General features: G+C 40.6%; 3 protein-coding genes across 6 annotated transcripts in view; all 3 read right to left on the reverse strand.

The window, feature by feature from the left end:
* Positions 1-260, reverse strand: part of LOC110525077 (AP-4 complex accessory subunit RUSC2) — a 55450-nt gene extending 55190 nt beyond the window's left edge. For 2 of the 4 annotated variants that reach the window (XM_036979297.2, XM_036979296.2), the window contains exon 1: positions 1-260. The gene's annotated coding sequence lies outside the window, so the exon portion shown is untranslated. The other 2 variants (XM_090236892.1, XM_090236890.1) reach the window with 1 other exon arrangement.
* A 12668-nt stretch (positions 261-12928) lies between these two features.
* On the reverse strand, positions 12929-17553 carry LOC118956537 (uncharacterized). The gene is made up of 3 exons (XM_090239238.1): positions 16620-17553; positions 14085-15164; positions 12929-13500 (listed from the first exon to the last, which is right to left on the reverse strand). Exons 1-3 carry the CDS (start codon positions 17551-17553, stop codon positions 12929-12931), a joined length of 2586 nt encoding a protein of 861 aa, XP_090095364.1.
* A 476-nt stretch (positions 17554-18029) lies between these two features.
* Positions 18030-19311, reverse strand: LOC149982719 (uncharacterized). The gene is made up of 2 exons (XM_090236894.1): positions 19229-19311; positions 18030-18933 (listed from the first exon to the last, which is right to left on the reverse strand). The coding sequence occupies exons 1-2, from the start codon at positions 19309-19311 to the stop codon at positions 18030-18032; spliced, it is 987 nt and encodes a 328-aa protein (XP_090093020.1).
* Positions 19312-26797: the final 7486 nt, after the last annotated feature.

Consider the following 26797-nt stretch of genomic DNA (forward strand, 5'->3'; position numbering starts at 1 on the left):
GTTTAAGCAGGTTGCCAACGATGTTATTATCGTGTCAATAGTATCCACCTTGTCCTTTGTCCTCAATATTCACGCGGATAATAGACCTAATCACTGACGCTTGGAATATGTTTGTTTGTTTTTTGCTCGACAACGCAGAAGCAGCGCATAGCAGGGCTACAGTACGTTATTACGTCAACCCGGATTCAGCTCAGCCCTCTCTAATAGGGATTCCGTCAGGTCCAATACCGTGAGGATCAAGTAAATACCTCAACCGTTCTGGAGGTTAGCTACCCGCTTTGGGGCGACCGGCAGTTAGGTGGGGGTCAAACTTGGGCGGTTTCTTCTACGACACTAACCCGGTTTCCATCCAACTTTGTTTTTTTAATGCGAGTTAGGTATGTCGGGCAAAACATTTTAATGACAGGCCTGGTGGAAACAGAACAACTTTCCAAATGTCGACAAAAACAAAATAGGCTAGACAAGGTGAGCTATTTTTGTGTCGGTAAAATTAATTATGCGTGAAATGTAGGTGGAAACGCTTGTATTCACAAATATTGATATAATTACCATTAGCCTACATTGAAGTAAACTTGGAATCACTGCAATAGCATATTATGTGATCCTCCCACTAGGACTTGTCGGGTAAGTATGCAATGTATTAATATACAGAAACATTGTGATGAGCTTTACAGAGTGGTGAACGTGCAAGGCGGTGAGCTTTATGCTCCTTTCCAATACATATCTAGGGTCTTGTTATGGTGACAGTATCATCGATACTTGGCTGCGGTTTAAATCTCATCATGTAATCTCACCATGTAGGCTAGAAATGCGCTCTAGCCAAAAGCCCGTAAATTGCCATGTAGGCTAGAAATGCGCTCTAGCCAAAAGCCCGTAAATTGCCCTGTAGGCTAGAAATGCGCTCTAGCCAAAAGCCCGTAAATTGCCCTGTAGGCTAGAGCGCACATGCCAATACCAAAGTGGACACACTCCCTATAGCCTAACCCAGTGGTCAGCTACAGTACCAGACGATCTCATTCCTAGTCGATCACCAATTTATGTAAATAAATCGATAAAAGCTTGCGCTCCCTTTTTTTTTATTATTCGTGTTGCGCTGTTGGCGGTAGGTGCACTTGATTCAGAAGCCCTGCGCACCGGGTATGCGAAGTGTTCCCATGTTGAAGCATTTCATTTTTCGGGGAAAAAAAAAACTCCGTTTACCCGGGGGACCGGGAGATCTGTTGGTAAATCGAGTGTCTGGTCGATCGGATAGATCAAATCACCGTGTCTACCTACATCTTCCACGACCCCGGCCTCAGAAAAGATTGATACTAGTTTATAAAGATTGATACTAGCCTACAAATATTGATACTAGCCTACAAATATTGATACTAGCCTATAAAGATTGATACTAGCCTACAAATATTGATACTAGCTTATAAAGATTGATACTAGCCTACAAATATTGATACTAGCCTACAAATATTGATACTAGCCTACAAATATTGATACTAGCTTATAAAGATTGATACTAGCCTACAAATATTGATACTAGCCTACAAATATTGATACTAGCTTAAAAAGATTGATACTAGCCTATAAATATTGATACTAGCCTACAAATATTGATACTAGCTTATAAATATTGATACTAGCCTACACAGATTGATACTAGCTTATAAAGATTGATACTAGCCTACAAATATTGATACTAGCTTATAAAGATTGATACTAGCCTACAAATATTGATACTAGCCTACAAATATTGATACTAGCTTATGGAGATTGATACTAGCCTACAAATATTGATACTAGCCTATAAAGATTGATACTAGCCTATAAATATTGATACTAGCCTACAAATATTGATACTAGCCTATAAATATTGATACTGGCCTACAAATATTGATACTAGCTTATAAAGATTGATACTAGCCTATAAAGATTGATACTAGCCTACAAATATTGATACTAGCCTACAAATATTGATACTAGCCTACAAATATTGATACTAGCCTATAAAGATTGATACTAGCTTATAAAGATTGATACTAGCCTACAAATATTGATACTAGCCTATAAAGATTGATACTAGCCTATAAATATTGATACTAGCCTACAAATATTGATACTAGCTTATAAATATTGATACTAGCCTACACAGATTGATACTAGCTTATAAAGATTGATACTAGCCTACAAATATTAATACTAGCTTATAAAGATTGATACTAGCCTACAAATATTGATACTAGCCTACAAATATTGATACTAGCCTACACAGATTGATAATAGCCTACACAGATTGATACTAGCCTACACAGATTGATACTAGCCTACACATATTGATAATAGCCTATAAAGATTGATACTAGCTTATAAAGATTGATACTAGCCTACAAATATTGATACTAGCCTATAAATATTGATACTAGCCTACAAATATTGATACTAGCCTACAAATATTGATACTAGCCTACAAATATTGATAATAGCCTACAAATATTGATACTAGCTTATACAGATTGATACTAGCCTACAAATATTGATACTAGCCTATAAAGATTGATACTAGCCTACAAATATTGATACTAGCCTACAAATATTGATACTAGCTTATAAATATTGATACTAGCCTACACAGATTGATACTAGCTTATAAAGATTGATACTAGCCTATAAAGATTGATACTAGCCTACAAATATTGATACTAGCCTACAGATATTGATACTAGCTTATAAAGATTGATACTAGCCTACAAATATTGATACTAGCCTACAAATATTGATACTAGCTTATAAAGATTGATACTAGCCTACAAATATTGATACTAGCCTATAAAGATTGATACTAGTCTATAAATATTGATACTAGCCTACAAATATTGATACTAGCTTATAAAGATTGATACTAGCCTATAAAGATTGATACTAGCCTACAAATATTGATACTAGCCTACAGATATTGATACTAGCCTACAAATATTGATACTAGCCTACAAATATTGATAATAGCCTACAAATATTGATACTAGCTTATAAATATTGATACTAGCCTACAAATATTGATACTAGCCTATAAATATTGATACTGGCCTACAAATATTGATACTAGCTTATAAAGATTGATACTAGCCTATAAAGATTGATACTAGCCTACAAATATTGATACTAGCCTACAAATATTGATACTAGCCTACAAATATTGATACTAGCCTATAAAGATTGATACTAGCTTATAAAGATTGATACTAGCCTACAAATATTGATACTAGCCTATAAAGATTGATACTAGCCTATAAATATTGATACTAGCCTACAAATATTGATACTAGCTTATAAATATTGATACTAGCCTACACAGATTGATACTAGCTTATAAAGATTGATACTAGCCTACAAATATTAATACTAGCTTATAAAGATTGATACTAGCCTACAAATATTGATACTAGCCTACAAATATTGATACTAGCCTACACAGATTGATAATAGCCTACACAGATTGATACTAGCCTACACAGATTGATACTAGCCTACACATATTGATAATAGCCTATAAAGATTGATACTAGCTTATAAAGATTGATACTAGCCTACAAATATTGATACTAGCCTATAAATATTGATACTAGCCTACAAATATTGATACTAGCCTACAGATATTGATACTAGCCTACAAATATTGATACTAGCCTACAAATATTGATAATAGCCTACAAATATTGATACTAGCTTATACAGATTGATACTAGCCTACAAATATTGATACTAGCCTATAAAGATTGATACTAGCCTACAAATATTGATACTAGCCTACAAATATTGATACTAGCTTATAAATATTGATACTAGCCTACACAGATTGATACTAGCTTATAAAGATTGATACTAGCCTATAAAGATTGATACTAGCCTACAAATATTGATACTAGCCTACAGATATTGATACTAGCTTATAAAGATTGATACTAGCCTACAAATATTGATACTAGCCTACAAATATTGATACTAGCTTATAAAGATTGATACTAGCCTACAAATATTGATACTAGCCTATAAAGATTGATACTAGTCTATAAATATTGATACTAGCCTACAAATATTGATACTAGCTTATAAAGATTGATACTAGCCTATAAAGATTGATACTAGCCTACAAATATTGATACTAGCCTACAGATATTGATACTAGCCTACAAATATTGATACTAGCCTACAAATATTGATAATAGCCTACAAATATTGATACTAGCTTATAAATATTGATACTAGCCTACAAATATTGATACTAGCCTATAAATATTGATACTGGCCTACAAATATTGATACTAGCTTATAAAGATTGATACTAGCCTATAAAGATTGATACTAGCCTACAAATATTGATACTAGCCTACAAATATTGATACTAGCCTACAAATATTGATACTAGCCTATAAAGATTGATACTAGCTTATAAAGATTGATACTAGCCTACAAATATTGATACTAGCCTATAAAGATTGATACTAGCCTATAAATATTGATACTAGCCTACAAATATTGATACTAGCTTATAAATATTGATACTAGCCTACACAGATTGATACTAGCTTATAAAGATTGATACTAGCCTACAAATATTAATACTAGCTTATAAAGATTGATACTAGCCTACAAATATTGATACTAGCCTACAAATATTGATACTAGCCTACACAGATTGATAATAGCCTACACAGATTGATACTAGCCTACACAGATTGATACTAGCCTACACATATTGATAATAGCCTATAAAGATTGATACTAGCTTATAAAGATTGATACTAGCCTACAAATATTGATACTAGCCTATAAATATTGATACTAGCCTACAAATATTGATACTAGCCTACAGATATTGATACTAGCCTACAAATATTGATACTAGCCTACAAATATTGATAATAGCCTACAAATATTGATACTAGCTTATACAGATTGATACTAGCCTACAAATATTGATACTAGCCTATAAAGATTGATACTAGCCTACAAATATTGATACTAGCCTACAAATATTGATACTAGCTTATAAATATTGATACTAGCCTACACAGATTGATACTAGCTTATAAAGATTGATACTAGCCTATAAAGATTGATACTAGCCTACAAATATTGATACTAGCCTACAGATATTGATACTAGCTTATAAAGATTGATACTAGCCTACAAATATTGATACTAGCCTACAAATATTGATACTAGCTTATAAAGATTGATACTAGCCTATAAATATTGATACTAGCCTACAAATATTGATACTAGCCTACAAATATTGATACTAGCCTACAAATATTGATAATAGCCTACAAATATTGATACTAGCTTATACAGATTGATACTAGCCTACAAATATTGATACTAGCCTATAAAGATTGATACTAGCCTACACATATTGATACTAGCCTACAAATATTGATACTAGCTTATAAATATTGATACTAGCCTACACAGATTGATACTAGCTTATAAAGATTGATACTAGCCTATAAAGATTGATACTAGCCTACAAATATTGATACTAGCCTACAGATATTGATACTAGCTTATAAAGATTGATACTAGCCTACAAATATTGATACTAGCCTACAAATATTGATACTAGCTTATAAAGATTGATACTAGCCTACAAATATTGATACTAGCCTATAAAGATTGATACTAGTCTATAAATATTGATACTAGCCTACAAATATTGATACTAGCTTATAAAGATTGATACTAGCCTATAAAGATTGATACTAGCCTACAAATATTGATACTAGCCTACAGATATTGATACTAGCCTACAAATATTGATACTAGCCTACAAATATTGATAATAGCCTACAAATATTGATACTAGCTTATAAATATTGATACTAGCCTACAAATATTGATACTAGCCTATAAATATTGATACTGGCCTACAAATATTGATACTAGCTTATAAAGATTGATACTAGCCTATAAAGATTGATACTAGCCTACAAATATTGATACTAGCCTACAAATATTGATACTAGCCTACAAATATTGATACTAGCCTATAAAGATTGATACTAGCTTATAAAGATTGATACTAGCCTACAAATATTGATACTAGCCTATAAAGATTGATACTAGCCTATAAATATTGATACTAGCCTACAAATATTGATACTAGCTTATAAATATTGATACTAGCCTACACAGATTGATACTAGCTTATAAAGATTGATACTAGCCTACAAATATTAATACTAGCTTATAAAGATTGATACTAGCCTACAAATATTGATACTAGCCTACAAATATTGATACTAGCCTACACAGATTGATAATAGCCTACACAGATTGATACTAGCCTACACAGATTGATACTAGCCTACACATATTGATAATAGCCTATAAAGATTGATACTAGCTTATAAAGATTGATACTAGCCTACAAATATTGATACTAGCCTATAAATATTGATACTAGCCTACAAATATTGATACTAGCCTACAGATATTGATACTAGCCTACAAATATTGATACTAGCCTACAAATATTGATAATAGCCTACAAATATTGATACTAGCTTATACAGATTGATACTAGCCTACAAATATTGATACTAGCCTATAAAGATTGATACTAGCCTACAAATATTGATACTAGCCTACAAATATTGATACTAGCTTATAAATATTGATACTAGCCTACACAGATTGATACTAGCTTATAAAGATTGATACTAGCCTATAAAGATTGATACTAGCCTACAAATATTGATACTAGCCTACAGATATTGATACTAGCTTATAAAGATTGATACTAGCCTACAAATATTGATACTAGCCTACAAATATTGATACTAGCTTATAAAGATTGATACTAGCCTACAAATATTGATACTAGCCTATAAAGATTGATACTAGTCTATAAATATTGATACTAGCCTACAAATATTGATACTAGCTTATAAAGATTGATACTAGCCTATAAAGATTGATACTAGCCTACAAATATTGATACTAGCCTACAGATATTGATACTAGCCTACAAATATTGATACTAGCCTACAAATATTGATAATAGCCTACAAATATTGATACTAGCTTATAAATATTGATACTAGCCTACAAATATTGATACTAGCCTATAAATATTGATACTGGCCTACAAATATTGATACTAGCTTATAAAGATTGATACTAGCCTATAAAGATTGATACTAGCCTACAAATATTGATACTAGCCTACAAATATTGATACTAGCCTACAAATATTGATACTAGCCTATAAAGATTGATACTAGCTTATAAAGATTGATACTAGCCTACAAATATTGATACTAGCCTATAAAGATTGATACTAGCCTATAAATATTGATACTAGCCTACAAATATTGATACTAGCTTATAAATATTGATACTAGCCTACACAGATTGATACTAGCTTATAAAGATTGATACTAGCCTACAAATATTAATACTAGCTTATAAAGATTGATACTAGCCTACAAATATTGATACTAGCCTACAAATATTGATACTAGCCTACACAGATTGATAATAGCCTACACAGATTGATACTAGCCTACACAGATTGATACTAGCCTACACATATTGATAATAGCCTATAAAGATTGATACTAGCTTATAAAGATTGATACTAGCCTACAAATATTGATACTAGCCTATAAATATTGATACTAGCCTACAAATATTGATACTAGCCTACAGATATTGATACTAGCCTACAAATATTGATACTAGCCTACAAATATTGATAATAGCCTACAAATATTGATACTAGCTTATACAGATTGATACTAGCCTACAAATATTGATACTAGCCTATAAAGATTGATACTAGCCTACAAATATTGATACTAGCCTACAAATATTGATACTAGCTTATAAATATTGATACTAGCCTACACAGATTGATACTAGCTTATAAAGATTGATACTAGCCTATAAAGATTGATACTAGCCTACAAATATTGATACTAGCCTACAGATATTGATACTAGCTTATAAAGATTGATACTAGCCTACAAATATTGATACTAGCCTACAAATATTGATACTAGCTTATAAAGATTGATACTAGCCTACAAATATTGATACTAGCCTATAAAGATTGATACTAGCCTATAAAGATTGATACTAGTCTACAAATATTGATACTAGCCTATAAAGATTGATACTAGCCTACAAATATAGATACTAGCCTATAAAGATTGATACTAGCCTATAAAGATTGATACTAGCCTACAAATATAGATACTAGCCTATAAAGATTGATACTAGCCTACAAATATAGATACTAGCCTACAAATATAGATACTAGCCTACAAATATAGATACTAGCCTACACAGATTGATACTAGCCTACACAGATTGATACTATCCTACACAGATTGATACTAGCCTACACAGATTGATACTAGCCTACACAGATTGATACTAGCCTACACATATTGATACTAGCCTACACATATTGATACTAGCCTACACAGATTGATACTAGCCTACACATTACTATCAACACTGTTTTTATTCAACACTCTTACAAAACATAAAACGTCCTTCTCCCTACTTCCACTTGCGCTGCAATGAATGAGTGAGAGGCCAAGTGTATTGATAGTGCTGCGTTTTAATTATTATTAGCAGCTCGTTGTGTGAGTTTTAATATCACATCAAATCAAATCATATTTTATTGGTCACATACACGTGTTTAGCAGATGTTATTTCGGGTGTAGCGAAATGCTTGTGTTTCTAGTTTCCGACAGTGCAGAAATATCTAACAAGTAACATCCAACAATTTCACAACAAATACCTAATACACACAAATCTAAGTAAAATAATTGAATTAAGAATATATAAATATATGGATGAGAAATGTCAGAGCTGCATAGACTAAGATACAGTAGAATAGTATGGAATACAGGATATGCATATGGGATGAGTAATGCAAGATATGTAAACATTATTAAAGTGACATAATTAAAGTGGCCAATGATTTCAAGTCTGTGTATGTAGGCAGCAGCCTCTCTGCGTCAGTTATGGCTATTTAACAGTCTGATGGCCTTGAGATAGAAGCTGTTTTTCAGTCTCTCGGTCCCAGCTTTGATGCAGCTGTACTGACCTCCCCTTCTGGATACTAGCGGGGTGAACAGGCAGTGGCTCGGGTGGTTGTTGTCTATGATGATCTTTTTGGCCTTCCCGTGTCATCGGGTGGTGTAGGTGTCCTGGAGGGCAGGTAGTTTGCCCCCGGTGATGCTTTGTGCAGACCGCACCACCCTCTGGTGAGCCCTGCGGTTGTGGGCGGTGCAGTTTCCGTACCAGGCGGCGATACAGCACGACAGGATACAGCCCGACAGGTTTTAGGTGACAAGCCAAATTTTTTCAGCCTCCTGAGGTTGAAGAGGCACGGTTGCGCCTTCTTCACCACACTGTGTGTGGACCATTTCAGTTTGGTCAGTGATGTGTACGCTGAGGAACTTAAAAACTTTCCACCTTCTCCACAGCTGTCCCGTCGATGTGAATAGGAGGGTGCTCCCTCTGCTGTTTCCTGAAGTCCATGATCATCTCCTTTGTTTTGTTGATGTTGAGTGAGAGGTTATTTTCCTGTCACCACACTCCTAGAGCCCTCACCTCCTCCCTGTAGGCTGTCTCATCGTCGTTGGTGATCAAGCCTACTACTGTTATGTCATATGCAAACTTGATGATTGAGTTGGAGGTCGTGCATGTCCACGCAGTCATCGGTGAACAGTGAGAACAGGAGTGGGCTGAGCACGCACCCTTGTGGGGCCCCAGTGTTGAGGATCAGCGGGGTGGAGGAGATGTTTCCTACCTTCACTGGCCCATCAGAAAGGAATATTTAGCTTTCTCTGGTCACAGGCATTTGTGCATGAGGCAGATATGTGATTCGAGTTTCGCCATCGGCTGTCCCCTCTCTCTAGTCAGTCTTACTGGAGGGAGAGAGAGCAGGGGCCGTGGAAGGTGAACCCTCTCATGCTCTTGTAACAGTATAACTTTAGTCCATCCCCTCGCACTACCCAGGCTCGAACCAGGGACCCTCTGCACACATCAACAGTCACCCACGAAGCATCGTTACCAATCGCGCCACAAAAGCTTCGGCCCTTGCAGAGCAAGGGGAACAACTACTTCAGGTCTCAGAGCGAGTGACGTCACCCGATTGAAACGCTAATTAGCGCGCACCACCGCTAACTAGCTAGCCATTTCACATCGGTTACGTTCTCTCCCTCCCTCCTTTGAGCCTACAGGACTAGAGACATCCTCAGAGGACTAGAGATAGCAACTCGGAGGTCTGAAGTCTCTGACTCCAGTGCACACAACTGGGAACTTGGGGGAAAAAACGAGATTTGACTGATAAAAATCTTTTGAAAGGTCATCCAACTCAGAATTCCAAGTCGGACACGTGATCATCTTTCTGGAGTTCCAAACTTTCCCGACCAGAAGATGTTGATTTATGATTTTTTTTTGTAGTTCTCATTCTTCAACAATGAGTGGTTTGGAAGGAATCAGTGGCTAACTGCAAGCTTAACAAAGCAATCACTAGCCTGCTATTCAACATGACTCTTGCCGCATTCAAAACAACTGGAAACTCGGGAACTGGGAAATCTTAGACTTCAGTGAGTTCAAAACAACTGGAAACTCGGAACTGGGAAAACAGGTTTTGAACGGTCATCCAACACGAAATTCCAAGTCGGGAACTCGGGCCTCTTTCTTGTGCTCTGACCTGAAGATCACTGACATCATGATACAACCTTGTTTTTTCCCGAGTTCCCAGTTGTCTTGAAAGCACCATAAATCCAGAGAATGACAGACTTTGATGCCAAACCGCCACTACACCTTCCTGTTCAAGTGAGCACAGCACAACAAGGTGAGTCCAAAAATGTATTGAATGCTGCTCTATAAATTATGTAATATGCCAGGACGATGTGTATACTGTAGATAAGAAAGTAATACTAAGTGTATGTTGTGTAGTAAGCTGTTAGTAGCCCATGTGCCTCACCCTAATAATTGTGTCCCTTTCTCCTCTCATAACTTAGCCAATTGCTCTGACTTGATGGTGCACATGTAGACTATAGCCTGTTTTAGAGAAATGTAATCATCAAATATTGTAAGAGCTTTCATTGTCTGCTTATATGCAGTTATGACTTGGTGTACAGGGAGAATACTGTAAGAATGGCCCATGTTAATTTCAAAAGTGCTGAACAAATGGTTATATTGACGACGTTCATCCTAGCTCTCTCATTGTCTTAATCTAAATTACAGATATCCTGTAGTCCACTCGTTGTCCCCTTGTGCCATAGTTTGTACATCTCAAGTGTCAGTAGAAACCACATTGGTTGAAACAAGTCAGCCATATCAGCTATGTTTTTTAAAGGATTCTCTCCATGGTGCTGAAAAGAAAGCTCTGCTGTTGGGACAGTTTTATGTCGACCCTAACAGTTTGTGGGCACCGTTTGTTAAAGTTATAGTGCAATTAATGTATTGTTTAGTGTTGTGTTGTGTAGTGGCTTTGCTGGCATTCATCTAAAACATTTTGGGGGAGTTTTCCCCACCAAGATGTACATGCTGCAATCACCACTGGGTGGGTGAATTATAACACCGCAACCCTGTTACCTATAGGTAGACAGTCTAGAAATGTTGAAACTATTTACATGTGTTTGGTAAGCTTGCATTCCATTCCCCCTGTCACATGGGGATCTATGGTTGATTCTAGATGAAATAGTCAACTCTGTTACAGTCAACCCTGTCACTTTATTTGGCACTTAATAGGCACTTACTATAGTATGTATTTGTTACTTTGAGATGGGAAAATATGTTTTATATTAAGTTGAACATGTGCTCTTTATGACAGAATGTTAGAATTAGGTGAAATATAAAGTTACACTCCCCAAAAGGTACTCAATTGGTGGAATGACCGGAGTACTGAACTGGAGGTGGGAGAGCTAACGATGCGTCTACTGTTGCTCTCTCCTCAGATTCTTAGAGAAGTTATTTCAATCTGATATTTCTCCTATGGTCTAAAATAGATGTGTATAGAGGACTCCTCTCTAATATAACATGTCACACATTGTATCAAACTGATGGAATGTTAGGTGTCTCATTGAAAGTCTAACATCTACCATGACTACTGGATGTTTCAATTCTAATAAATAACAAAACAATCCACACCGTAACAACAAGATTGCTTTTTTAATAAATGCTTTTATTAAAGAATAAAACTTTGCTAACAAAAATGACATCATCAAACATCACTGGCCTGACTTGAGCAGCTCTGCCCGGGGATGGAGCCAGCAACTTAGCTGCTACCGGTCCGGTCCAGGCTACCTGCAGACCTCCTCCCAGACCTCCTTTTCAGCACCTCCCTTAACAGGAGAGGTGGTGGAAATGATCAGAGTTGCATTCAACTTGAATAAAGATGAGAAACTCTGGTCTGTGGAGCCACTGGTCTGAGGGGAGGACTTCTGTTGAAACCATTTCCATTTTTGGGATATTTTCTAGGACTGTAGAGGTGGTAAGCAGAGATGAATTTAACTAGGATACAGATGAGAGTCTCTGTTCTTGGGAGGAGGGTCACTGACCTTCGATGGTTTGTTGCCTGATAAAGAGGATACTTGCTGGCTTGAGGAGACTATAATGTTTTGAGGAAGAAATGTGGCTCGATGACTTAAAGAGGAGGAGGAATTATTGGGCGACACTTTTAATTACCAACGTAACCTCAGTGGAACTGTGGCTTCATCGAGTTCCAGCTCTAGGCAGACAGCACGTCAGGAAGGCTGTAAGACATCACAGAGACAGGTAAGTATCTATATATTTACATGTGTGATGCATGTACACTAAACCCTCACATTTGGATAATGTCACTTTTTAAAGTGATGACATGTATATTAACAGTGTAAAACATGAATAGATGTTTAAACATTCTTTACCTCATCCTAATTTTCTTCCAGATGCTTGGCTTTTTCTTTGTCTTGGATATTCGCTCTGATGTTTCAACCTCTTCTGGAGCTTCTAGCTGCTGACTGTCTGGCCCCCCCTGATGGTTCTCTGGCCCCCCCTGATGGTTCTCTGGCCCCTCCTGCTGGTTCTCTGAAATCCCCTCCTGGTTCTCTGCCCATGCCTGTTGCCTCCTTGGCCTTTCCTGGTGGCCATCAGCAGATCCAGTGGGCTCTTGGCTTACTTGTTGGCCATTGGCCCACCCGGGCAACTCCTGACCGTGGTTGTAATCGTGGCTGTGTTGGGTGGTTAGACACCGGGTGTTGATTTGAGCATCAGCCTCCAGATTCATCTGCTCCAGGTAGTTTTCCTTCATCCTCTCCCTCTCCTCCTTCAGTTGTTGATGAGTCTGTTTTTTAAGCAGGGACCGCTCTCTCCACTGCTTATTGAAATCCTCCATCTTCTTCCTTCTCTCCTCAGCCTTCAGCAGCTCCTTCCTCTTCTCCCTCTCTCTCTCTGCCCGGGTCATGGTGGATGTTAGCCTTGTGTGTCCAGGGATGGCTGGGAGGGGAGAAGAAGTAGAGTTTACATTCAACTTAGTGGATCTGGTATCAACTTAAATGTAATGGACACAGGGAATGAAGAATAGAAAACACAATTGGATCTCAATGATTCTTTACTCTTTTCAGTTGAGCAAGGCATGGAATTTGTCAATAAAGTGCAATAATCCCCATCCCGAATTGACCTGGCCCTAAGTTGAACATGAGTCCAGAATGGCACCTATTCTTTGTATAGTGCCAGGGCATATGTGATCACTTAGGGCCCCATGGCCACTAGTAGCCCCCGGATCTCCCCAAAACACGTTTTTGTGTGTGTGTTTTTAGGAACTCTTTCTGGGTCTCTACTTAGTCTTGAGAGTTAGACTAGTAGATGACACAAGGTACCATTTAAAAACGTGGTTGTTATCAGCAGTATTTTTCTTGTTATGTCAGTCAGTCACTCAATGAGCCATGTCAGCTAACATATTCTTTGGACAGTAGTTTTATATTGAAACAATGATGCAACATGATGACTGGTGTGGAACAAATGTGTGTAGAGGAGACTAAAGAGGATGATGTCATAAGTAGAGGGAAAACAGGTCTTACCTATGTGGACAATCTTATGGCCCTCCTCAGCCTCTCTCTGATACGTTCTCTCTATCTTTCTGAGGTTCCTCTTCTCCCATTTTTTATTCACCCAGCCCACAGCTCTCCTTCGGATACTTTTATCGGGTGAGAGAATGTCCTCCTTGTCATCTTCTTTTTCCTCCTCCTCTAACTCACCCCTCTTGTACTCAAGGATCTCCCTTCTTTCCTCTTCCACCATCTCCTCTCTTTTTTTTGCCTGTATTATTTCTTCTCTCTCTCTGATTAAAGATAAAAGGCATTTGATGGCTTTCTTTCTCTCCTCCTCTCTCTCTTCCTCTCTCTGCCTCTCCTCCTCTCTTAGTCTCAACATTTCTTTCTGTCTAGCAATTTCAATCTCTCGTTTTTTATCCTGCTCCTCTTGTTGTCTTGCCCTCTCCTGTTTTCTTTCCATCTCCAGCCGTCTTTCCTCCTTCTCCCTCCTGATTTGTTGTCCTCTTTCTATGTGTTCTCGTTCCCCCTTCAACACTTCTAACCTCCTCTCTTTACGCCTATTGAAGACTTCCCGTGCTTTTGCTTTAACATTAACTACTACATGTTTCTTCATGCTTACTTCCTTTCCTCTCTCTTCTCTTTCCCTGTACTCTTCCTCTGCTTCCTTAATCACTTCCTGCTTTTCTTCCATCTCTCTCTCCTGTTCTATCTCCAGTTCATTCTGTCCCTCAATTTCCCTCAAAATATTTTTCTGCCCTTCCTTTCTTCTTCCTGCTTCCTCCCTTTCTCTCATAATCATCTTTTCTTTCTCCATCTCTTTCTGTTGCTGATCTTTTAATTCCATCTCTCTCTGATTGTCATTGTCTTTCTCCCTTTCTTTCTCCTTCTCCATTTGTTTCTGTCTCTCCTCTTGTTGTTGTCGTCTGTGTATCTCTTCTATCTCTCTCTGTCTCTTGTTCTCCCTCTCTCTTCCCTCCTTCTCCATGTCAATTTGCTTCTGTTTCCATATATTTTCTTCTTCATGATCTCTCTCAAACATTATCTTTCTCTCCTCTTGTTGTTGTCGTCTTTCTTTCTCTCCCATCTCGCTCTGTCTCTCTTTCTCTTCGATCGCTCTCTGTCTCTCTTCTTCTCTTTCTTCCTCTTCCATCTCTATTTGCTTCTGTTGACATCTTTCTTCTTCATTCTCTCTTTCAATCTCTTTCTGTCTCTCTTCTTCTCTTTCGATATGTTTTTGTCTCCTTTCCATTATCTTTCTTTTGATCTCTCTCTGTCTCTCTTTCTCCCTCTCTCGTTCTTCCTCTTCCATCTCTATTTGCTTCTGTTTACATCTTTCTTCTTCGTGCTCTCTTTCAATCTCTCTCTGTCTCTCTTCTTCTCTTTCTTTCTCTTCCATCTCTATTTTCTTCTGTTTACATCTTTCTTCTTCGTGCTCTCTTTCAATCTCTCTCTGTCTCTCTTTCTCCCTCTCTCGTTCTTCCTCTTCCATCTCTATTTGCTTCTGTTTACATCTTTCTTCTTCAATCTCTCTTTCAATCTCTCTCTGTCTCTCTTCTTCTCTTTCCATAATTTTCTGTCTCTTCTCCATTCTCTTTCTTTTGATCTCTCTCTGTCTCTCTTTCTCACTTTCTCGTTCTTCCTCTTCCATCTCTTTTTGCTTCTGTTCAAATAGTTCTTCTTCATGCTCTCTTTCAATCTCTCTCTGTCTCTCTTTCTCCCTCTCTCGTTCTTCCTCTTCCATCTCTTTTTGCTTCTGTTCAAATAGTTCTTCTTCATGCTCTCTTTCAATCTCTCTCTGTCTCTCTTTCTCCCTCTCTCGTTCTTCCTCTTCCATCTCTATTTGCTTCTGTTTAAATAGTTGTTCTTCATTCTCTCTTTCAATCTCTTTCTGTCTCTCTTCTTCTCTTTCTTTCTCTTCCATCTCTATTTTCTTCTGTTTACATCTTTCTTCTTCATTCTCTCTTTCAATCTCTTTCTGTCTCTCTTCTTCTCTTCCGATATGTTTTTGTCTCTTTTCCATGATCTTTCTTTTGATCTCTCTCTGTCTCTCTTTCTCCTTCTCTTGTACTTCCTCTTCCATCTCTTTTTGCTTCTGTTTACATATTTCTTCATCATTCTCTCTTTTGATCTCTCTCTGTCTCTCTTCTTCTCTTTCTTCCTCTTCCATCTCTATTTGCTTCTGTTTAAATAGTTGTTCTTCATTCTCTCTTTCAATCTCTTTCTGTCTCACTTCTCTTTCCATGTTTTTCTGTCTCTTCTCCATTCTCTTTCTTTTGATCTCTCTCTGTCTCTCTTCTTCTCGTTCTTCCTCTTCCATCTCTATTTGCTTCTGTTTACATCTTTCTTCTTCGTGCTCTCTTTCAATCTCTCTCTGTCTCTCTTCTTCTCTTTCCATAATTTTCTGTCTCTTCTCCATTCTCTTCCTTTTGATCTCTCTCTGTCTCTCTTTCTCCCTTTCTCGTTCTTCCTCTTCCATCTCTATTTGCTTCTGTTTACATCTTTCTTCTTCAATCTCTCTTTCAATCTCTCTCTGTCTCTCTTCTTCTCTTTCCATAATTTTCTGTCTCTTCTCCATTCTCTTCCTTTTGATCTCTCTCTGTCTCTCTTTCTCCCTCTCTCTTTCTTCCTCTTCCATCTCTATGTGCTTCTGTTTGCGTCTCTCCTCTTCTTCTTCTCTCTCCATCTCCTTCTTCTTCTCATCTTCTTCTTGTCTCTGTTTTGGTATTTTCTCCATTCTCTTTCTTTCTACCTCTTTCTGTTTGTTGTGCTCACCCTCCATCTTCTCCTCCATGTCCATTTGGTTCTGTTTCCATTTATATTTGTCTGTTTCCATATTTTCTAATTCTATCTGCTGTTCCTTGATTTTCTTGAAGACTTCCTCCAATTCAGACGTCTTTTTGTCATTGATGAGGGCTGTCTCCATCTCCATCTCTTTCTCCACTCTATTTTTCAACTCCTCTTCACTTCGTCTCCAATCATTTTCTCTCTCTCTGTCTCTATCAAATGTTCTCTCTGGTTCAGTCTCGTCTTTCAATCTAATCTCTTCTTTCATTCTCACAACCTCTCTGTCTAACACTAGTACATTTTGGTTAACCTGTTTCACTCTCTCATTCTGTCTTCTAAACGCTTCTTTCGCTCTTTCAAATTTGATTTTGTATTGAATCTCTTTTGTTGTCATATCTTCTTTCAGTCTCTCAACCTCTCTCTCTAACTCTTTTACCTTTTCGTTGACCAGTTTGACTTTCTCATTCTCTGCAATACGTATGTCTCTTTCTCTTTCAAATATGATTTCCTTCTCAATCTCTTTCAATCTCTCAATCTCTCGTTCTAACGCTTTTATCGTTTCTTCTGCCTGTTCCACTTTCTTCTTCATTTCTTGACTTTCCAATTCTGCTTTTCTCTCCCTTTCCATCTCCCTTTCTCTCTCTCTTTCCCTCTCTCTTCCTGTTTCAATAGGTTTGTTGTTCCAGGCCAGTCTTGGTCGCTGATCCTCCATGACTTTCTGCCATAGCCTCAATCTCTCAATCTCTTGCTTCATTTTAAAAGGTAAAATTAGTGATAATCTGTTACCAAGACATACTTTCAAAGGATTTGCAGAGAACGATACACAGAAATACAACCTAGAGCTAGGTAATTGAATCAAACACTGGACAACATCAATAGCAGGGTCATGTTGATCAATTCATCTGGACAATTCATTGTCAATTAATGTATTATCATGGCTTGAAAAAATTATGAGACATTTTATGGAATCAATTATGTCCAAAATGTGTACAAATACAAACACACAACCTTCTTGCCCATTCAGTTAGGGGTTTGAGAAATTCCTGTTACAATTTGTGTGATGTTACAACAATGTATGCTTGTAGAAATTACTCCTACAGATGATGCTTCACTAATGCAACTATTTACAACCTGCACAGATACAGTCAACAACAACAACAGTAATGACGTTAATAAGGAAGTGGATATTCAACCGGCAGAAGAAAGGCATAGGGGTTGAGATAAATGATGGTTAGGTTCAGGACCTAGGGTTGGGTTAAGGTAAAGGTTAGGTATAGTTTCAGTGAGGTTAAGGTAAGGGTTAAGGAAAGGAATGAAAGTTAACATTGGGTTAGCGTACCGCTGTCTGCCACTATTCATTTTCAGCTGGGTAAATATACACTGCCTTTTAATAATAACAATGACATGTCTTACGTGGGCCAGTTGTAGGTCCACCATCAGTAGATCCAGCAGTTGGTTGAGTCTGTGGATCTCCTGCAGTTTTCTCTGGTGCTCCATTGCTTCTGTGGCTCTCTCTGCTTCCCTCTGTCTCTCTGCTTCCCTCTGTCTCTCTGCTTCTCTCTGTCTCTCTGCCTCCCTCTGTCTCTCTGCTTCCCTCTCTCTCTCTGCCTCCCTCTGTCTCTCTGCTTCTCTCTGTCTCTTTGCTTCTCTCTGTCTCTCTGCTTCTCTCTGTCTCTCTGCTTCTCTCTGTCTTTCTGCATCTCTCTGGCTCTCTGCCTCCCTCTCGCTCTCTGACTCCCTCTGGCTCTCTGCCTCCCTCTGGCTCTCTGCCTCCCTCAGTCTCAGGATCTCAGCCTTCCACTCTTTCAGTATACCCCTTTCTACTCTTCTTCTCCTCCTTTCATCTTTTAAAAGGGCTCTGAGGTGGTCTGTCTCAGACTGTAATTGTTCAATGATCTTGTCCTTCTCCGTTCCACCATTCCTCTTCTTCTTTTCCTCCTCCCAGAGGCACACTTGAAGTCTGCCCATCTCCTTCTTCTGATTTCGGATCGTTTGATCCTTCCCCATCAACTCAAGCATGTGGGCTTCCTTCTCTGTACAGGTCTTCTTCTCTTCTCTCGGGAAGTAAACCTCCATCTCTGCCTGCTTGTAGCTGGGAGCAAAGGAATGTCAACACATTATTTAGGAAGTGAACTCAGACAATTTACTACAATATTAAAATAATAATTTAACTTCTGCTCAATTTAACTGTCTTTAATAACACAAATCACACAACTGTGGCTTACAGTACGTGAATGTGATGAGTTGACTGTCCATGATGGCCAGAGGTGGGTAATGTGTCACTCTGGTCCAGGGCGTTACGTACAGCTTGCAGACACTGAGCCTTCCTTCAGCAAGCCGTACATAATGCCCTGGACCAGAGCTAGGTTATGTGATGAATGACTTACAGACTGTTCCACATGATAGGAGGGGGTAAGAAGACAGTCCCAGTAGGAGACGGAGATCGTCCAGAAGAAGAAGAGGTGTCCATCTCCTCAGAGACTGCAGGAAAGGTCTACACGTTTTATTTCTGGAAAATAAAGAGATGCCTTCGTTCAGCAACAATGTGTGTTTCTATGTTTCTGTCACTAGATGGTGCCATTGTACACAACATTTACTCACCAGGTCAGTGAATTGAGAAACAGTCTTCAGAGTTGAGTCCTCAAGCTCTAGCCTACAACCCATCATGCATCAGCACAACTAATATAATAATACCTCATCACAACTTCATAATCACAGTACACCTGGATTGTGTTCACAAAGTGTTTCAGGGTAGGAGTGCTGATCTAGGATCAGGTCACCTCCTGTCCATCAAAACGTATTCAGTTTAATTTAAAAGCCCAAACTGATTATTGATCAGCACTCCTTCTATGAGACTTTGTGAATATGAGCCTATGTGAAAGAACCTTTCTGGCATATGCTGGCTAGACAGTACACAGACAATTCAGATAGTCCGAAAGACAGACAGAAGAGTAGATACAGATGGAGTGATTGATAGCAACAGAAATAACGAAGCGGATGGTTAATGTATTGTAAACTTTTGTAAATATTTGACTCACCTCAAATCACACGTGTCAAACCTCAGTTTTAGTGTTGAACCGAATAATATCCTCGGCATTAACTTTCTCTGGTCTGGAGCTGTATTGTTGCGTCATTTGGAACGCTTGAGCGTCATAATCCGTTCACCGCGCCTGCTTGATTGACAGCTAGGGGTTCTCCTGCGCATCAGTGTCCAAAAGTCGATAATGTTTAGCTACTCATAATTGATAAAGTCATTTATAACTATTTTCACTTGACTTTTATTTCGTGTATTTTTGCCTAAGGTTATTTGGTAGTCTATGTTGTGTGATTTGTCTTTGTATGGGCCTAAAGTTCAATGAAATACAAACAGCAACCATAGCCTACAAACATTTCCCACACAAATACAAATGTGGGTGTTTAGTGAGAACACAAAATAATAACATTACAGCCATAACTGTACAAACAAACATACATTCACAACTCTCTCCCCACTATTTATTATTTCTGCAGTGAGGATTCACCCCCTTTAGATAATGATGTTGTAATTTATCTACACAAAAACGTTGTTCTGATCTCAACAAGCAGTAGTAGCAGTTTGCAAATCATAGAACCAGATGAATGGCTCTTTCACCGATGCAATTCGGTTCCCGAGGTTCAACAAAAAGATCCGTTCAAAAAGAGCCGTTCGTTCGTGAACGACACATCACCACACTGTTGTTCTCCACCATTTCGTATCGTGAGCTGGAGGAGCGTTCGTCCAACTTCTCATCCAAGTAAATGGCAGCGGCGCATCATCCATCCGCTGAAATCCCAAGGGACTGGGAGGATAGTTCACGATGCAACAAGCGTTTGGGGAGGACATTCATTGTAACGCAATGACTGTTTTTAAATTCTTGAGGGACTCTTGCTCCAGGGGAAATCTCAGCAGCGATGTCTCTGCTGTGTGTCAGAGGTGGGATCTTTTCCTTCTTCACTATGCTTATTATACTGTACATATCGGTCACATTAATGACATTGCACTCAGGAAAGTTTTCTGTAGGCTATTGGGGAGATGCGCATAGCCCGTTGAGTTGTCACGTTCCAGTCCAAACATGACCTGGGAAGTGAGAAGGGAGCTATTCTATAACACATGTAGATGACATGTTGTCTTTATATGTAGATTATATTTTGGTTTTATATTTCATATTTGATTGATGATTAGGCCTATGACTTTTGATTCCACTTTGGCTACCTTGCACCATATTGTCCTCTCTTGCTATATCTTAAACTTTATGCCCTTGTGCAGATCTTCTCTCTAAACAATATTCATAGTTTGAATGAGTTGAGTAAACTACACTGTTGTTAGCTTCTCAGTCTGTGCTGTACTGTCCCTGGAAGACTCTCCACATAGTTCACCTAGATCCAGTCCACTTTGTTCCACTGGTCGACTAATCATCCAAACCTCTGATTAGTGAATCAGGTGTGCTGGTGGTGGAATACATGATATGAGCTGTTTAGGGGGAGGACAGGTTTGAGAAGGGAAAGACGAAATTGACTTTTCTGACCAACATCCCATTGACAGCCCGTCTGACCAAAACTTAAAACGGACCCTAACCTAAACACTAACAATAACCAAACCCTTATGCCTTAAAGGTAGTCTCATCATGGGTGTGATTCAGACTGTAGTTTCTCCCTGTGTGTCCAGTAAACCTCCTCTCATCATGGGTGGGATTCAGACTGTAGTTTCTCCCTGTGTGTCCAGTAAACCTCCTCTCATCATGGGTGGGATTCAGCCTGTAGTTTCTCCCTGTATGTCCAGGTAACCTCCTCATATCATGGGTGGAATTCAGCCTGAAGCTGGAGAGGCCAGTAGCAACCAGCCCGACCACTTTATTACTAGTTGGGGATGGATAGTATCTCTAGAGGTACAGTAGGGCATTTCCATGTCAAATTATTGTCTATTAGGTATTTGTGAAATTGTTAGATATTACTTGTTAGATAATACTGCACTATCGGAACTAGAAGCACAAGCATTTCGCTAGACTCGCAATAACATCTACTAACCATGTGTTGTGACCAATAAAATTAGATTTTGATTTGAGCACCAATTATGACGTTCATAGGAGCATGTGTAATTGGGTGTGAAATGAAATCTAAGAGTGTATATTTTTGGTAAATGTAATTCTAGATACATTTTTCAACCAGTGAAGGCTTTGATTTCTGGGTCAACAGATGGAAAAGGGATCTTAGAAAACATCACCAGAAAAAGTCTAAAGAGGTCCAATATCAGAACTACATAAAAACAGAATCATGTTGACATAAAGACCCCTGACTACTATTATCAACACTTACATTTGGGTTTGGAGAAATCGTTTTGGTAATATTGTCTTGTGCCTTGTAATTCCGTTACCAAAACCCCACATAACTTCAAGATATTTTCACATTTGTCTTTGTGAGGAGGGGGGATAATGAACGTTCACAGAAGTAACAAGTAGTGGTGGAGCTAACAATTAGTTCTAGTGATTTTTCTGATGTGTATTTTGTTTGTGAATTATTAATTGATTACAACTCATAATTCCGTTGCCAAATTGGTTGCTGCATCAAAACCAAGTATCCATTACAACTCTATTGTTGCATTACATCTCCACATTTCATATTCCAGTATCAAAAAAATAAAAGGTCTGAGGTTAAAATACTATCACCACACATCTACACATTCACATTATATATAACTCACTGTACTATCAGTGTCAATTTGGAAAAAGCTATACATTACTGGAGGCCTGTGCTAAACGGTGCTACAACCATTATATTATAAACCACTAACATGTAAGCTATCAGACTGAGATAAACTAGCCTAGAGCTAGCTAGTGCTTATCCAAGCTAAATTTGGTTAGCATCAAGCTAGCAAACTGTTAAATGCTATTTTTGTAGAAATATTAACACATTTTATCGAGACATCACATATTTACATATATTACCTGAACTAAACTGAGTCTTTGATAGAAAATAAAACAAATAGGACTTTTTGTAAGGGCGTTCGTCTGTAGGAGGAGGAGAAGCGGACCAAAGCGCAGCGTGGTGGTTCATTGTAATTTAATGAAGACACTATACATGAACAAACTAACGAAAACAAGAAACGTGAGAACTCAAAACAGCCTATCTGGTGAACACTACACAAAGACAGGAACAATCACCCACAAACAAACAGTGAAACCCAGGCTACCTAAGTATGATTCTCAATCAGAGACAACTAATGACACCTGCCTCTGATTGAGAACCATACTAGGCCGAAAACATAGAACTGCCCCAAAACATAGAAAAACAAACATAGACTGCCCACCCAACTCACGCCCTGACCATACTAAATAAATACAAAACAAAGGAAATAGAGGTCAGAACGTGACAGTACCCCCCCCCCAAAGGTGCGGACTCCGGCCGCAAAACCTTGACCTATAGGGGAGGGTCTGGGTGGGCGTCTGTCCGCGGTGGCGGCTCTGGCGCGGGACGCGGACCCCACTTCGCCATTGTCTCAGTCCGCCTTATTGTCCGCCTCCGTGGCTTACTCACCATGCCCACCCCTCTCAATGACCCCACTGGACCGAGGGGCTGCTTGGGACAGAGGGGCAGCTTCTCGGGACAGAGGGACAGCTGCTCGGGACAGAGGGACAGCTGCTTGGGACAGAGGGACAGCTGCTCGGGACAGAGGGGCGGCAGCAGCTCGGGACAGAGGGGCGGCAGCTGCTCGGGACAGAGGGGCGGCAGCTGCTCGGGACCGAGGGGCAGCTGCTCCGGGCGGAGGGGCTCTAGCGGCCCCTGGCTGACTGGCGGCACTGGCGGCCCCTGGCTGACTGGCGGCCCCTGGCTGACTGGCGGCACTGGCGGCCCCTGGTTGACTGGCGGCGCTGGCGCTGGGCTGACTGGCGGCACTGGCGGCCCCTGGTTGACTGGCGGCACTGGCGGCCCCTGGCTGACTGGCGGCACTGGCGGCCCCTGGCTGACGGGCGGCACTGGCGGCCCCTGGCTGACGGGCGGCACTGGCGGCCCCTGGCTGACGGGCGGCACTGGCGGCGCCGGGCAGACGGGCGGCACTGGCGGCGCTGGGCAGACGGGCGGCACTGGCGGCGCTGGGCAGACGGGCGGCACTGGCGGCGCTGGGCAGACGGGCGGCACTGGCGGCGCTGGGCAGACGGGCGGCACTGGCGGCGCTGGGCAGACGGGCGGCACTGGCGGCGCTGGGCAGACGGGCGGCACTGGCGGCGCTGGGCAGACGGGCGGCGTTGGGCAGACGGGCGGCGCTGGCGGCGCTGGGCAGACGGGCGGCGCTGGCGGCGTTGGGCAGACGGGAAGCTCCGATGGCGTTGGGCAGACGGGAAGCTCCGATGGCGCTGGGCAGACGGGAAGCTCCGGCAGAGACGCCGGACAGGCGGGAGGCTCCGGCAGCGGCGCCGGACAGGCGAGAGGCTCCGGCAGCGCTGAACAGGAGGGAGGCTCTGGTAGTGCTGGACAGGCGAGGCGCACTGTAGGCCTGATGCGTGGTGCTGGCACTGGTGGTACTGGGCCGAGGACACGCACAGGAAGCCTTGTGCAGGGAGCTGCTACCGGAGGGCTGGGGTGTGGAGGTGGTACTGGAAAGACCGGACCGTGCAGGCGCACTGGAGCTCTTGAGCACCGAGCCTGCCCAACCTTACCTGGTTGAATGCTCACGGTCGCCCTGCCAGTGCGGCGTGGTGGAATAGCCCGCACTGGGCTATGCAGGCGAACCGGAGACACCGAGCGCAAGGCTGGTGCCATGTAAGCCGGCCCAAGGAGACGCACTGGGGACCAGCTGCGTAGAGCCGGCTTCATGGCATTAGGCTCGACGCTCAATCTAGCCCGGCCGACACGCGGAGCTGGAATATACCGCACCGGGCTATGCACCCGCACTGGAGACACCGTGCGCACCACTGCATAACACGGTGCCTCTCCGGTCTCTCTAGCCCCCCGGTAAGCACAGGGAGTCTGCCCAGGTCTCCTACCTGGCGTAGCCATACTCCCTGTTAGCCCCCCCCCAAGAAATTTTTGGGGCTGCCTCTCGGGCTTCCTTCCGCGCCGCCGTGCCTGCTTCGCCAACTCCATTCTCTGATAGCCCTCCGCGCACTGCTCCATCGAATCCCAGGCGGGCTCCGGCACTCTCCCTGGGTCGGCCGCCCACCTGTCGATCTCCTCCCAAGTAGTATAACCCATGCCATTGCTGTCCATAACGTCCTCCCATGTCCATACCTCCTCGCGCTGCTCCTGCTGCTGCTTTCTCCGTTGCCCATTACCACACCGCTTGGTCCTGTTGTGGTGGGTGATTCTGTAAGGGCGTTCGTCTGTAGGAGGAGGAGAAGCGGACCAAAGCGCAGCGTGGTGGTTGTTCATTGTAATTTAATGAAGACACTATACATGAACAAACTAACGAAAACAAGAAACGTGAGAACTCAAAACAGCCTATCTGGTGAACACTACACAAAGACAGGAACAATCACCCACAAACAAACAGTGAAACCCAGGCTACCTAAGTATGATTCTCAATCAGAGACAACTAATGACACCTGCCTCTGATTGAGAACCATACTAGGCCGAAAACATAGAACTGCCCCAAAACATAGAAAAACAAACATAGACTGCCCACCCAACTCACGCCCTGACCATACTAAATAAATACAAAACAAAGGAAATAGAGGTCAGAACGTGACACTTTTGCACATTACGTAACTTGATTAATAGGGTAAAATGATGAGACGGAGAAACGTTATTAGTTTTCAGTAGTAGGCATTCTCCAAGATTGAAGAAGAAACCTCTAAGACCTCACGATCTCACTAACGCTCCCCATTGACATCACAGCTCCCCCTAGCAGCAGTAATCATATACATTACTTTAAATGAAAATACCTGGGAGGCCTAGAAAATGATACAAGGGATGGATCCATCAGATAACAAATGAAGTAAAACATAAAGAATATGACCATACATATTTGTGTGTGGCACATATACACATGGCATATGCTTGGGTGCCACCTTGACATCTCTGATCTGCTTGCCTCAGTGGTGGAAAAAGTACTCAATAGTCATACTTGAGTAAAAGTAAAGATACCTTAATAGAAAATGACAAGTAAAAGTGAGAGTCCCCCAGTGAAATACTACTTGAGTAAAAGTCTAAAAGTATTTGGTTTTAAATGTACTTAAGTATCAAAAGTAAAAGTACAAGTGTAAACCATTTCAAATTCCTTCTATTAAGCAAACCAGATGGTACAATTTTATTTTATTTTAAAATATATTTGCGGATAGCCAGGGGAACACTCCAACACTCAGATATAATTTACAAACAAAGCTTCTATGTTTAGTGAGTCCGCCAGATCAGAGGCAGTAGGGATGACCAGGGATGTTCTCTGTTTAGTGAGTCCTCCAGATCAGAGGCAGTAGGGGTGACCAGGGATGTTCTCTGTTTAGTGAGTCCTCCAGATCAGAGGCAGTAGGGGTGACCAGGGATGTTCTCTGTTTAGTGAGTCCACCAGATCAGAGGCAGTAGGGGTGACCAGGGATGTTCTCTGTTTAGTGAGTCCACCAGATCAGAGGCAGTAGGGGTGACCAGGGATGTTCTCTGTTTAGTGAGTCCTCCAGATCAGAGGCAGTAGGGGTGACCAGGGATGTTCTCTGTTTAGTGAGTCCACCAGATCAGAGGCAGTAGGGGTGACCAGGGATGTTCTCTGTTTAGTGAGTCCTCCAGATCAGAGGCAGTAGGGATGACCAGGGATGTTCTCTGTTTAGTGAGTCCTCCAGATCAGAGGCAGTAGGGGTGACCAGGGATGTTCTCTGTTTAGTGAGTCCTCCAGATCAGAGGCAGTAGGGATGACCAGGGATGTTCTCTGTTTAGTGAGTCCTCCAGATCAGAGGCAGTAGGGGTGACCAGGGATGTTCTCTGTTTAGTGAGTCCTCCAGATCAGAGGCAGTAGG

The sequence above is a fragment of the Oncorhynchus mykiss genome, chromosome 6, assembly GCF_057628025.1.
Source record: "Oncorhynchus mykiss isolate SJ-2025 chromosome 6, ASM5762802v1, whole genome shotgun sequence".
In the NCBI taxonomy this organism is placed as follows: domain Eukaryota; kingdom Metazoa; phylum Chordata; class Actinopteri; order Salmoniformes; family Salmonidae; genus Oncorhynchus; species Oncorhynchus mykiss.